The sequence below is a fragment of the Loa loa genome (genome assembly GCF_000183805.2).
Source record: "Loa loa unplaced genomic scaffold supercont3.773, whole genome shotgun sequence".
Classification (NCBI taxonomy): domain Eukaryota; kingdom Metazoa; phylum Nematoda; class Chromadorea; order Rhabditida; family Onchocercidae; genus Loa; species Loa loa.
In genome coordinates, this window is record NW_018108953.1 from 1 (window position 1) to 13,455 (window position 13,455).

The 13,455-nt window shown below is 31.1% G+C and overlaps 2 protein-coding genes across 3 annotated transcripts; one reads left to right on the forward strand and one right to left on the reverse strand.

Moving 5' to 3' along the window:
- Positions 1-1,704: 1,704 nt before the first annotated feature.
- Positions 1,705-5,513, forward strand: LOAG_08019 (hypothetical protein; the record flags this gene model as incomplete). The annotated part of the gene is made up of 8 exons (XM_003143551.1): positions 1,705-1,773; positions 2,220-2,333; positions 2,473-2,625; positions 3,263-3,395; positions 3,732-4,008; positions 4,314-4,407; positions 4,768-4,935; positions 5,301-5,513. The coding sequence occupies 8 exons, from the start codon at positions 1,705-1,707 to the stop codon at positions 5,511-5,513; spliced, it is 1,221 nt and encodes a 406-aa protein (XP_003143599.1).
- A 431-nt stretch (positions 5,514-5,944) lies between these two features.
- Positions 5,945-12,051, reverse strand: LOAG_08020 (the record flags this gene model as incomplete). Of its 2 annotated transcripts, XM_020447594.1 has the most annotated exons (15): positions 6,658-6,986; positions 7,308-7,448; positions 7,638-7,730; positions 7,796-7,867; positions 8,227-8,298; positions 8,590-8,669; positions 8,974-9,033; positions 9,176-9,258; positions 9,396-9,548; positions 10,014-10,086; positions 10,312-10,397; positions 10,540-10,661; positions 11,050-11,167; positions 11,317-11,454; positions 11,970-12,051. In XM_020447594.1, the coding sequence occupies 14 exons, from the start codon at positions 11,376-11,378 to the stop codon at positions 6,909-6,911; spliced, it is 1,293 nt and encodes a 430-aa protein (XP_020304569.1). In that variant the 3' UTR covers positions 6,658-6,908. The 2 variants fall into 2 exon arrangements, with proteins under 2 accessions (XP_020302192.1, XP_020304569.1); XM_020447593.1 differs by lacking the exons at positions 6,658-6,986; positions 11,970-12,051 and adding an exon at positions 5,945-6,147 and having other exon boundaries at positions 11,317-11,378.
- Between the last annotated feature and the right edge of the window lie 1,404 nt (positions 12,052-13,455).

A 13,455-nucleotide genomic window follows, 5' to 3' on the forward strand; every position in this document is an offset into this window, starting at 1 on the left:
ATATTAACATGATATTAATTTTATGGCGCAAATGAAATGATTTTAATTGATAAGATTAAATTTGCGGCTATTTTTCCGCTTATACAAACTTTAATGTTAAAAAGGCAAACAATAATAGGATATTTATTAAAATAAAATTTAATCCGAAAGAATTTATGAAATTAAATTTTTGCACGAATTGATATTTCATCATATAATACAATTAATTATTAAACTATAAATGAAATCAAATATTAATAACAGCATAAAAGTAATATAGTAAGAGGAAATTTTGAAGATAATATATACTATAAAATAAAATAAAAATAATAGATGATATATAATATAAAATAAAAAAAGATAAAATCATTGATCATATAAATATTTCTGATACAATTGTATTAAATATAATGTTGATAATGGATGAATGTTACTACATTTGTGCTAATGATTGAAATGATTAAACTAAATGCGAATAAAATCAAAAATCGAAATATTCAAATGTGATGAAAATGAGAGGAAAGGATTTTTTCCTAAAATTTCGATTCAAAAATTATCTAAACAAAAAAAAACATTTCGATTCAAAAATTATCTAAACAAAAAAAAAAATTTTTTTTCTTTTTTAAAGAATATCAAAATATTTGTTACTATTTGAAAACTATTCGAAATGCTATTTAAATAAAAAAAAGGAAAAAAAAGTGGAATTGAAATATTTATTGTCAACAAAAAAAAAAAAAAATTCTAATTTTAGGTTTAATAAATAAATTTGTGACAAATTACTGCACAAAACCTAATGAAGAAAATCTCGATAGAATTATCATAGTGATAGTTAAGGGGTTTATAAAATGAAAAGTTGGGATAGGATCATCCTAAAACTTCTCTCTTTCTTTGTTAAAATGAGAGACAAAAATTATTGCATTGTGGGGATGACGAGAATTCCGGATTTCGCCCGTCGTTTCTACGAATCTCATCCGTAAATTCCTCATAATTTCTGGGATTGAGCGGGATTTTCGGATTCTTGTGTTTTTGTTAGATAAGATTGTAAGGAGATGGTGAACTGCTGGAGGTCGATATCTCTGTAATTTTTCATTTTTCCTTTTTTTTAAATTCAATAATCTTTGGTAGTTTTTTTTTTTTTTTTTGCGTTGTTGATAAATTTCACAGTTATTTCTGACAATAATTATTATTTGGAGATTATTTGGAGACATATAATTAAATTAGAAAACAGATTAATCAGACTTAGCAGTTAGTCATAATGATGTTAGTGTCAGTTATCATACCTTAACAGTGTTTAATTAGCAAACTCAGATGAATTATTTATAGATATGTGGTAGTATGAGATTATTGTTTGGTTTTTTTTTTTTCTTCATCTTATTCTGTTATACCTCCTTGAGTTCAATTAACCAAGAGTTTGAAATATCCTCTTCCCATATTTTCCGTAACAGTATTTCGCCCATTCTCTTTACGTCACTGGAATCATTGAAAGATATCCTGTCCTTAGCATTGCCGTAATTTTAATGAAGTTGAAAATTACTCTCTATTAGATTTATTACGCCTGAACATTTTCAGATTTGTTCATACCGCTTTTGTTTCTATTCTTCATGAACTTTTGAAAAAGACAAACGAATAAATAGTTGGAAAAACGGCTAGAATTTGAAAAGCGATAAGGAATTTGAAGAAGGACTAGAACGTAAGAGCGATTAAGAATTAAGGAACGACTCTGATATGTTATCCGGTAATTGGAATGAAAACGGAGAAGAATTACGACTCACTGGTTCGGATGATATAAATGAGGTTAAGTAGTAATTAACTATCATTTTGCATGTTTCTTCCTCTTTTTAGTAATATTGTTGTTATTGACTTTAAGATTGCTTCGTTTTCTCACGTAATAAAGTACGTGACTATTGTTGGATATGGCCACTCATTTTTCGATTTTTTTTTTTTGTGCAATGTTAGTAAGATCAAAATATTCAGTGTTTCCCCATATTTTGGTTACCGCGTTTGTGATGAAGACAGTATAATTAGTGATAAGTTAATGACAAGTGACATTAGCCAGATAATGAACAAGTTGGTGTGCAGATATTTCATGATGTCTAGAAATCTTATTTTAAATTAAATGATTTATTTTAGAGAAAAAAATTGTTCCGAAACTTTGCAATAGTTTGGATGGTGGTAATTTATTTGAAAGAATTGGTTAGTTGCTTGCTAATGTGCCATTTATGTTAAATACCTGTTTGTAGAATCATTGCCATCGTCGTGCAGTAAGCAGCGGTGAGCCGTCGTTAGATGGTTCTGTTGACGAAGAACGTGCCGCGTTGAGTGATTCTGATCTATCTGGTGTTGCGAGAATACATGTAGTTTTTCTATTCATTCAAGATGTTTTCGTTTGGGAAAAAGAACATCACTGACTGGTTGCATGTTTTTTGATTTTTACGCTTCAAATTTCTATGCTTGTAGTTATCGGTTCCATTTTAATCATTTTCTATATTCTAGACTTTGGCAACAAAGGCAAAAGGCCCATCCAGTGATGCCCTCGAAACAGAATGTCGTACGGAGCAATCCCTCTCCATTCCCAATGGCGTTCACCGCTCTGCTTCCGCAGAAGAATGGAATGATATTTTGGGTAGTGGACAGTTGTTTTGTAAGGTGGTCCACTTTTATTATGAGTACTTATCATGAATCCGACGAGATCTAGTCGTAATAGTTAAACTTTCTAATATATTGGTTCCATTTAAATGGTTGATTTTATATTATCTTTCATAATGATTATGGAGTCAGTTATTTAAATGAAGCCAATATAGCAGCTTTAGCTCTTTAGAAAGGTTAACTATTGCTACCATATCTCATCATTCGGTGAAGGTATATTGCTGGAATGGTAACAATTTTGTTTGAATATGGTCGAGTATTTGTGGCCTAAATCAAATTTATAGTACTAGTCGAATTCATTCATTTAGTTTACTTGTATCCTTCTGGTCTATCTCGTTTAATACTTTTTGTAACTTTTTAGTTTATTTTATGTTTCTTAAACGTAAGCTGTTCGTTTTCCAATAATTATTTGTAGTTTTTGTCATGTTCTGGAATTGTTCATATAATTTCTCTTTTTTTTGCAAGCGAACTTTTCTGAAATGTTCCAACAAAAAATTAAGTATAATAGTAGCTGAATAAATTTCAAATAATTAAATAATTGATTCAAAAGAGAACAACACTTAAATTACAGTTTACTTTGGATCGATACTGTTAGTCAGATGTTGAGTTGCTTAGTAGAATGCAATGCAAATTTTAGGTGTTGAAAGCTGGCAAAGGACCAAAAGCTCGGAATGGCCAGAAGGTAACAGTTCGAGTTGTAGATACAGGGTTTGGAATAGATAATGTTAGCGAGAAAACATTTATTCTCGGTTTCAGTATGGTTATTGATGGTTTGTTAACTTCTTTTTCACATCATCCTTTTATCTTTATCAACCAATACTTTTATATACCCATGTTGGTATATAAAAAAAAAAAGAAAAAGAAAACAGATGAATCATCTGTGCTAATTTCTTTTAAATTGTACAGAGATTAGTCGTGAAAAAGTATGATAACTTTAGCTTATATTATTCTTTCTTTATTCGATACATGTTTAGTGGACTTTAGATACTTCTAAATACCCATTTGCAGCTGTATTCATTTTGCTTAAAATAGTCACCCAGCGAAAATTCAACTTTTTTCCCATCGAAATAAGTAACTTTACTTTCTTCTCTGTACTAATGCTTCAGCGTGGGAAATGGTGCTGCAGCTAATGCATGAAGGCGAGATTGACGCCATAAAAAGTGAGCATCGTTTCGCATATGGTAGCGTGGGTGATCCAGAACGTAATATTCCGCCATACCAAACGATGGAATATGAAATTGAACTAATTTGTATTACCGACGGACCACTGTATACAACGCTGCAAACGAATGAATTGGTGAAGCATATCACAGAATTGAAAGAAAGAGGCAATTATTTCTATAATAGAAAGGAATTGGAGAAAGCAATATATGTTTATAAGAGGTGAATAATTCAAGAGTTAAATTAGACATGAGGAAGTGGAATTGAAATCTGGAAATTTTGTAATTGGGGTTGCTTTCCCACTACTCTTTTTTTTTGTTCGTTGATATTTCGGAAGTGTTTCAATTTTGAATGCAGTTCATGTTGATTAAAAGTGCTTTTTTCGCCGCAGATGGGAACATATATCATATTGTCACTGTTAAATTTTATTTAACTATCTTCGACCTGTATCAGATTACGATCTCTGCTGCTGTAAAATCTGTAAAAATCTGTAAAAAAAGATCTGTGAAAATTTTGCCGTTCTTCAGGAGTGTCGAATTGATTGATACGCCAATAAAAAATGAAACACTGCGAAATTTACTGTCGATGATCTACTCCAATTTGTCTGTTTGCTATGCAAAGGTTGGGAATTTCTCCGAGTTTGTAATTTTTTTTGGACGGTTTTTTTACGCTTCTAATTCTGTAGATCATAAAATACATAAAAACGATAAGTAGGTTTAACTTTTAGGATGCATTGATTCTCGTTCTGATTATGTATACGACTCAACCCCTTACAGTACTACATGTCGTATTACGTATGAACCGTCAGCATGTCTTGAATTGATAAAGTGCTGGTAGTCGATTTTGCTGCGGATTATTTCGGATTTAGCTGGAATACGAATGTTTATGGAGCACTAACTTTTTGGCTATATTTTCTCCAGCCTCACGTATTATGTACGGTAACTGTTTCGTCAGTTCACTTCCTAATACAATTTTTTCTAGCTTTGCGACTGGAAGTTAACTTTGGATGCTTCCAGTGCTGCTCTGAATTTGAATGCTGGCAATACAAAAGCATTGTTCAGGCGAGCAAATGCCTATGCAAATTTGAATTTCATCGAAAAAGCAATCGACACTTTGAATATCGCGCATCAGATTGATCCCAACGATGAGGTCAATTTTAAAATTCAAATCGTTTCAATTCTACAAGAAAGCAAACATGCAGTATCGTTCCCTACATATTGGGCACACTTCATCTTCACTAAAACGTTCAAGACATTCAGCAAGGACGACATTAGAACATGATGGCAGAGGAACGTAAGGATCTCTGATTAGAAATAAAGTCGCATACTAATCAACTAAAATGTTGCAAAGATTCAAATACACCTTCGTCCTCTCGCTTGAGCTTAATTTGTTTATCACAACTTTAATTACCTGTGCAAAATAGCGTACTTTATGCGAAGCGCGTCTTATCGTTACACAGTGTTTTCAGTAGTTCCAGAATTGGCTAATTTAGTAACTGTCTTACTATCTTTCAGCTTATTGCTAAAGAACTGCGCCGTCTGAAAGCTCGTTTAAAGCTTTGCCGTGAGCAGGAGCGTTCACTTTATAAACGAATGTTAGCTGGAGCACAGGATGATAATGACCATCGGACCTATTTCATTCGTCGGCTAAGGTATTCATTGTTTGCATTCTTTATTGTTGTATTTGCTTTATTCATTCATTACCTTCGTATTGTTATGGACTGGTAATATAATTTCCGAAACTCAATTAGAATGATTCTCATTTCAAGAATGTTTTAATTTATCTATTATTTTTGGGATTGCCTGAAGTAAATGGATCCGAAAAGAAATATCTAGAAAAAAATTTTGATATATTCTTTGTATATCAACCTAGTCGTCCTGAGCTGAATTTTAAAGGAATCGTCATTTTTATCACTCAGGATTACTCATTTCCCTTCATCTCCTGTATATTTGCATTAATGATGATAAAAATGTTTTTTTGAAGCGTTATTAAGTGGTAGACAATTCCGAATACGTAATGAGAAAAGTAACAGATATTACAACTTTACAAATTTATCAAAGTAAATCATTGAAGCCCCAAAATATAAGCTTTAAAATATACCAGTTCTGATGGTAATCCTTTTAAAGTTCGAAAAAAAAAATGAAAGGAAACAAATGTGAGCTGCTTATTTTGCTTGGAAAGAAAAACTTAAGCGATAGTACAGAGTAGCTGCTTACTCCAGGAAACTATAGAATAGTTTCAGACAGGCATATTACAGATAAAATTATGAGTTGGTATAGCTAAAAAACCTGCGCACACAATACCAAATGAATCAGACATCGAAACGAAACCCAAACTGAATTCTCTTCCTTCTATTGGGATCTGAAACTTGAATGAAATTTAATTTTAAAATGGATCGTTTTTCTCTGTGACCAACCAAACATCACTGTATCGGAATTGTCGGATAAACCGAGGTATTTTTACATAATGAAATATGTCGGTACAATCAAGATACTGTCTTGTAGACATATCTAGAATAACTGAATTAAATTCATAATACAGAAATTTGTAATATAAAGGCCGTTCAGTTTTGAATATTTGTTAGATACATGATTCACTACACACACAAAGAAAAATTATAAATGCTTTGGTAATCTAATGTGATGAATCATTTATCCACCTCCCATTATGTTGTTGTAAAGAATATATGGTCTGATGATCAAGCTTATATGTAATTATCAATGTCGGTTGTTGTAAAACTCTTACAATATAAATGGATACTTTCATTTAAGGTCCAGTTATTCACTCAATATTATTCAGTTCAGCTCATCATTGCAGGCTGGTAATCTACTCTCTCTGTAATATTCTCTGATAATTCTCTTATAACGTATACCCGTTTATCAACAAATTTTCATCACAAATATTCGATTGTGCCTCAAAAAAAAAAAAAAAACTTTCACAACAGCAATGGCAACAATTGGATGGTATCGAAGTATGATTGAACATAACGTGAATGTTGAATTAAGCGTTATGCAGATCGGACGGAACTGTTTGCTGGTGGTAGGAACCCTAAGCTTCTTTTCGGAGGGCACTTGACGTACATCTAATGTGTTGAACTAAGGCGCTTCGAATGATCGTAAATCTTATAAAATAAGTGAAAATATCGAGCGAAGTTTTTCTTTTTTTGTATTTCGACAATTTTCGTGATCCCATGCTCTGGTCTTAAAATTCCAGGGTAATTATTAGGTAATTTCGTATTTATATTGTATGGAATCACATTGATCAGTCTATAAACTAAAGCGCCAAACGCCAACTGGCGCTTATTTATCAGATAAATTTGGTGAGAAACGTCAGAATTTTCCGGAAATAACTTCCCAAGTTTCGCGAAATATGTGACATCAAATTTGGAAGAACTCGCAGTGACAAAGAGAAGAATTAAACAATTTTTCGATTTCAATTTTTTTTTCAACCTTACAAATTAAAAATTTGCCATAAAAAAAGGAAAAAGGAAAAAAAAACTGTTCGCAAATTTGTTAACTCACCGACTTATGTAGCAGGCGGAAAATGTTGACGTAAGCTGCTCCGCCCAATAATCCTTCATAGAAAACAATGATAAATACAAAAATAATATGCGGTATGAATGATTTCAGAGCGTCCCAAAACAGAACCACAGCATTTATTGTCTGAAAAGCAAACAACAGAAGATGAAATGCCAGCAAAATTATGTCGAAATGTATTAGCCGCTGATAATTCAGTTTTATGTCTCGGAAGATAGAGTGAGAAGTATGTTAACCACTAAGACTATGTGTATACTAAGAGTATGGAAATTTCAAAATTTCAAAGAATGCTTATTTTGAAGATAAATTTCATACTTGCAGAACAGGAATCAGAGGTAGAGAAGATGGTCCAAGCTGGATAAACTCAACGGAAGAGCGTGAAACAAATACCCCAAACTGGTAAAGTACCTATAAAATTGGTTGCAAAATGTAAAGTACAATTCCGAATTTCTATAAAGTTCTATAATACTTACTTGATACCAACGATACTGTCCATGATGACCGATATCAAAACTATGTGCACAGTCGTATACAAGTAACTCCAGCTGTAAAATTCCCATATTTCGCATCCGAAAAATTTTTTAATGATAGAAATAATAACTTAATCCGAAAATTTTTACATCATCCGACTGCTCTCCATGAAAATAATAAATTCAATACTACCTTCCAGAAATAGACGGAGATTGTGAGATATTTCGAGGCAAGAAAACATGCTGCACAATCAGGACATCATAGCTCGTGACATATCTTTTGCTTCTTAGGGAACATATGGGAAATACCACTTATAACAACAGTACGGTTATTATAATATATAGCTCAATCGATTAGAAAGGAAAAACTTTCAAGGAGCACTTTAACTTGGCAGATCCGAAAATGAACATGTTAAAATTTCTCGAGAACTTACCAATCCTTGATTAATAAAATATTCCGCGAAATAAACCAAGGCAAGTGGAAACATATATTTCAAAATAAGAGGCTGTAAAATGAAAAAAGAATACAGAAAATCATTCGACTAATTTATTTTGTACTTATAACTAGAATGATTTATATTTTCATGATGTGTGTAACTATTTCTTCTCTTAGCCTAAAATCCTATTCTCACATCACAAGAAAATCAAGAAAATATGCACTGCTGCGCGGTACACTGATGAAACCTGATGTCAGATATGATAATGGAAAGATTCTTTGTAAAAGAACTGTAATATCATCAGTAAATCATTTTGCTCATTTTCATACAGTATGAAACCATGATAAAAAATTGCTTTACCTTGGCTATTATTAGTTTATCTTTGAAAGTTTGTTGTTCAATGGTGGGAACGACATCGCCAACAGAATCGTCACGACTATCTATAAAGAAGAAGAAAATGTCACACTGTCAAAATAGCTCAGAAAATTTTTCAGGTCTTTCGAATATAAATTGACATTACAATTAACTCTGAAATATTGCAAAATAAAATTTAAAATATTTTTTTCCAAGGAAACGGGCTGACGTAAAAAAAGACATTATATCAAGCGTATGGGAAAAAGTAAACGTTAAACACCCAGCACTATAAGCTTTTTTTTTAGTGCTGTTTATCACAAATGTAACAATAGAGGCCCCATAATTAATGCTCAAAAAGCATTCGTATAGCTAACACATCGAAACATTAACTGATCAGCTGTGATGCTTCATCACCAATGCTTACATCGCTTGTTCTTCGCCTGCTTAATGCTGAAACTTTCCGTTAAATTCAAATTTGATACAAATCCTTATACTACAGAATATATTATTCATTTATTAGTGTCCGGAAAAAGTACCGAAATTTAAATAATTGAAATTTAGTTAGTAGCTGTGCAAAAAGTCAAATGCTCACTTGCATAGGTGACCAAATACGTTGATGGTTTACATACTGACACTCTCTGTATGTTCCCAGGTAGCAGCAACAACTTCCAGTAACTAAAAATGTGTGAAACGCTAAAACAATGAGTCTTTAACAGTTACAATAACTAAAGAAAATGTACATTTTTTAATTGACAAATCTAACTTATGTTATACGAAATGAATGACAGAACTTATTTATAGAAAAAGTTTACATAAAAGCAAAAGTGAATGGAACAATGAGCATAAGCAACAACGCATTCTGCGGTGTCAATCCCAACATATGCATATCAGTTAGTATCGCATAAGCAAATGAACCAAAGATTCCAGCGCCACCCGTTCCAGAGGACCATGCTCCCACCACATTACTGCAATCAACATTAATTCATTTGTTGAACATCTTATATTTTGAATTTAAAAACGTTTTAAATTGGCTGAAAATACATAGTGGCAAGACTCTGACCGGGAAAAATCGATAACTCTGATCTCTCGCTTTAGTCAGAGTCTCGTCAATATGTTACTCCTAAAACATGATAAATTTTGAGAAGTGCTGAAGGTAACGCACTGAGTGCCAAAAAGTCCATACAATTTTGACTTATTGGTAAATATCTTAACTAGAAGTTCGTTTTGTTTTTTCTTCTCAAAAAATTAAATGTACGTCAAAATACTGATTTTTTTCCGATACATTTCATCTTTCAAAGCACCGTTTAATGATGACGTGAATAAAGAGCAAGTAGTTGGAGTAACATTATTTGTATGAATTGGGTGGCAGTTGATTCAATAAAGGCGCCAGAGATTATAAATAAAACTAACCAAAATGAGATATTGCTTACTTAGGGAAATATGTAGTCAGCGAAAGAAAGGTAACTTCTCCAACACCCGCTCCAATACTTGCTAAAGCAACACCTGTAAATATTTTCCCATTAACATTTCCCGCGCACAACTTTTTTGAGCTAATATATTTAACAGCATTGCACTTTGGAACATAGTGATCCTTGACATTATAAAAATAAAAGTTTCGATTAAAATAAATGAGGGAAATATGCCATAGTGAAAAGAAATGAGTTTATTGGAGCAGAAGTTATTCAGTTTTTTTTTATTGAATAAATCGAAAAAAAAAAAAAAACTAACCAATTAAACCCGAAAGAATATTTCGTGAAAAAGCAACTACCAGGAAGCTGCTTATTTGAAGAAGAACGGTGAACGAATGTCGCACACTGTAATTTACATTAATCTGCTCAAATTGAAACTGTAAAGTAATGATCAAGTAGTTGAATACTGCTAGATAAAAAAACTGGTTGGCTGGAAGTTCTTGTAAATTTAGACTTTTCAATTTCAATTTGAAAATATACTACTCACCCAAAGGGGATGCGATACATAAGAAAGGGATAGAATATTTTTACAACCAAACTTGGTATGATATTTGCTAATAACACTGAACCGGTGGATAATGGCTGACATTGGCGGCGAACAACTGAGCTCTGAAATATTAACACAGTTTAACCGTTTTTTAGATAATTTAGCATCATACTGTCAAATTATCGTGCAGTCGAACTACTGGAAAACTATAGCGACAAATTATCTTTAATGATAAATTATCTGGATAAGTACGATTAACTCAGCATGGAAATCAAATTTAAACGGAACTAAAATTTCAAATCTATTATTAATAATAAACTACCGAAAGGATGAGAAAAGAAAGTGAATAATGCATTAGAGGAAAGGCCAAAACCATTCTCCATTACTTTTAACATCTTTCTCCTTAATTTATCCAATTGAATGAAACAAACAAATGACAAGCAGCTACAAGTGATCCATCTCTTTTGTCAATTAGTATCAATATCAAGGAAAGAAGACAGGAAAAATAACCTGGCAAGGGTCATCAATACTTTTGGAGGATGCTTTAGGACCATTCTCCATTGATAGTATATCTTCTGCTGCACTAAGCATAATTACATATGCAAAATTGTTGCATAAACCAAGCATCCTGAATAAAAATGATCAAAATAAAAGAATCCTAAATAAAGAAAATTATCTATTAACGCTATGAGTTACAATTAATAACATACTAGGGATTAAGAAATATCATTGACAACACACCATTTTACGATCAAGTCAATTTTTCATTCTACTTACCAAAAAGCAAACTGATTTCTTGAGCTTCTGAGGCTGTTTAAGCCATCTTCAACTGTTGGCATCCTTTCAGTGACTCAAAATTTTCGAGTCTAAGAACTGAATGTTATATATGCATCATAGTTTAGTTTTAAGCAGTAACTGAAAAAGTAGAAAATGAAGGAAACAGGTATAACAGAAGATAAGAAACTTTAAATACAAATTTATTACAGCTATTTAAATTGTTCCAGTTCTCATTTCGATGACTCCCTCATATATCGACTACTGACTTATCGAAAGAAAGAAAAAGATTAATAACAACTAATTTGATTTAAAAAACATGGAAATTACAAATCATAATGAGTAAACAAAAATTTATAATTTATAAGTGTGCAACAACATTCATTCACGCAACATTTTTGCATTCATTAGACGAACTTTTTGTTTCCCCTAAACAGATATATTGATAGTCAATGAAAAACCCGTGATATGATGTGATAAGAAATATACATATCGAGAATAAATCCAATTTTCAAATCCTATTATAATTTCCTCTTATGTCGTTTTCTCAATCTATCCACTTTATTTCGTAAGAATTTTTCAATCTTTATTATTTCTTCAGTTAAAGCATGGTTTTAATTCATTTGCTGTCTAATCAAACGATCACTGTCACTTACGCAATTACATCCAGTCCTCATACCAAAATATCCCAGTCTTCGGCTATCCTTGCAATCATTCTTCTCGAGAGATCAGTTTTTTGCATAGTGCTTCCTTTTCATCAAAATAGAAGAGACGTCGTGAAAAAATTAAATCCACACTTTATTATCGAAAATTCGAATAGCCATTTGAAGTGTTGGTTATCAAAAAGTTAAATTAAATTTTCCGTTGAATTTAAACGTTCTTTCTCCCTGCTAACTATAACTGATTTATTTTTTATTGGCATAAAATACATACAAAAAATGAATGGTGCGGAAATTCAAAAACAGATTACTTATTTAATATATTTAATATAAATTACTTATTTCATTATTTATGGTTATAAGTTAAAAATGGCGGAAAAAATACGTATTTAATAATTTAATATCAGTTTTGTTTTGTATGGAAGGAAATTTCGTATTGATTTATTTCGTATAGGGAAAAAATGGAAAATTTGCAAACAGTTCGAATTTCACCTACCTGAAAAGATACCAGAAAGGAAAATTATTTCGTATTTAAATTTTCTTTTCTTTTTTTTTGTAGCAGCATCGGTAAATTAGTGTAAGTGAAAGGTTGAAATTTGATAGAAGATCTGGCTCAGAATTTTCTTGCTTTAATTTTAATACCTTAATTCTTTTTCACTTTCTTCCCATATAAATCTATTAACATATTCAAAGTTTACAACATTCAATCATTATATCAAAACATTTTTGTCACTTATCTTAATTGTTATGAAAGAAGCTATTTATGACATGACTTTCTATGATCGTGATTAATGATTAATCATTAATCGATAAATCATTAATCTAAAATTAACTGTTAAATTCTTGAAAATTTTCATCAAGACAAAATTCAAAAACATTGAGCTATTTTGTTGTTAGAAAATATTAAATGATAACTGAAGCTATATGTCATCTATATCATTTTTTTTTTTGGTCATTTTATCAATACAATGAAAATTTAAAAAGTATTAAATGGGAATGTTGTTAGAGCATTTGATAGTTTAATGAAACATAATGATAAAAAATGAAAATTTTAATTTGTATCTTGTATTTTTTATAATTTTAATTTTTCTTTTAATTTTAATTTGTATATAATTTGTATTTTAATTTGTATAATGAAATTTTAAATATAATTTTAAATTTCACATTCAATTGTATATTTCCATATTGAATTTCTGTTTTCTTTTTTCCTTTCTAACAATCCATTGATATTTAACGAGAATTAAACGAAAATTTCAAGATATTATGGCTAATGCAATATTATCAAACGATGCAATAAATGTTCTTTGATAATACAATGTGTGGCCTTGTTTGAACAATACAGTATGCAACCTTGTTGTTGTTTGACAATATATAACGTTGTTGTTATTTGACAATACAGTATGTAGCCTTGTTATTGTTTAACAATACATAACTTTGTTGTTGTTATTTGACAATACAGTATGTAGCCTTGTTGTTGTTGTTG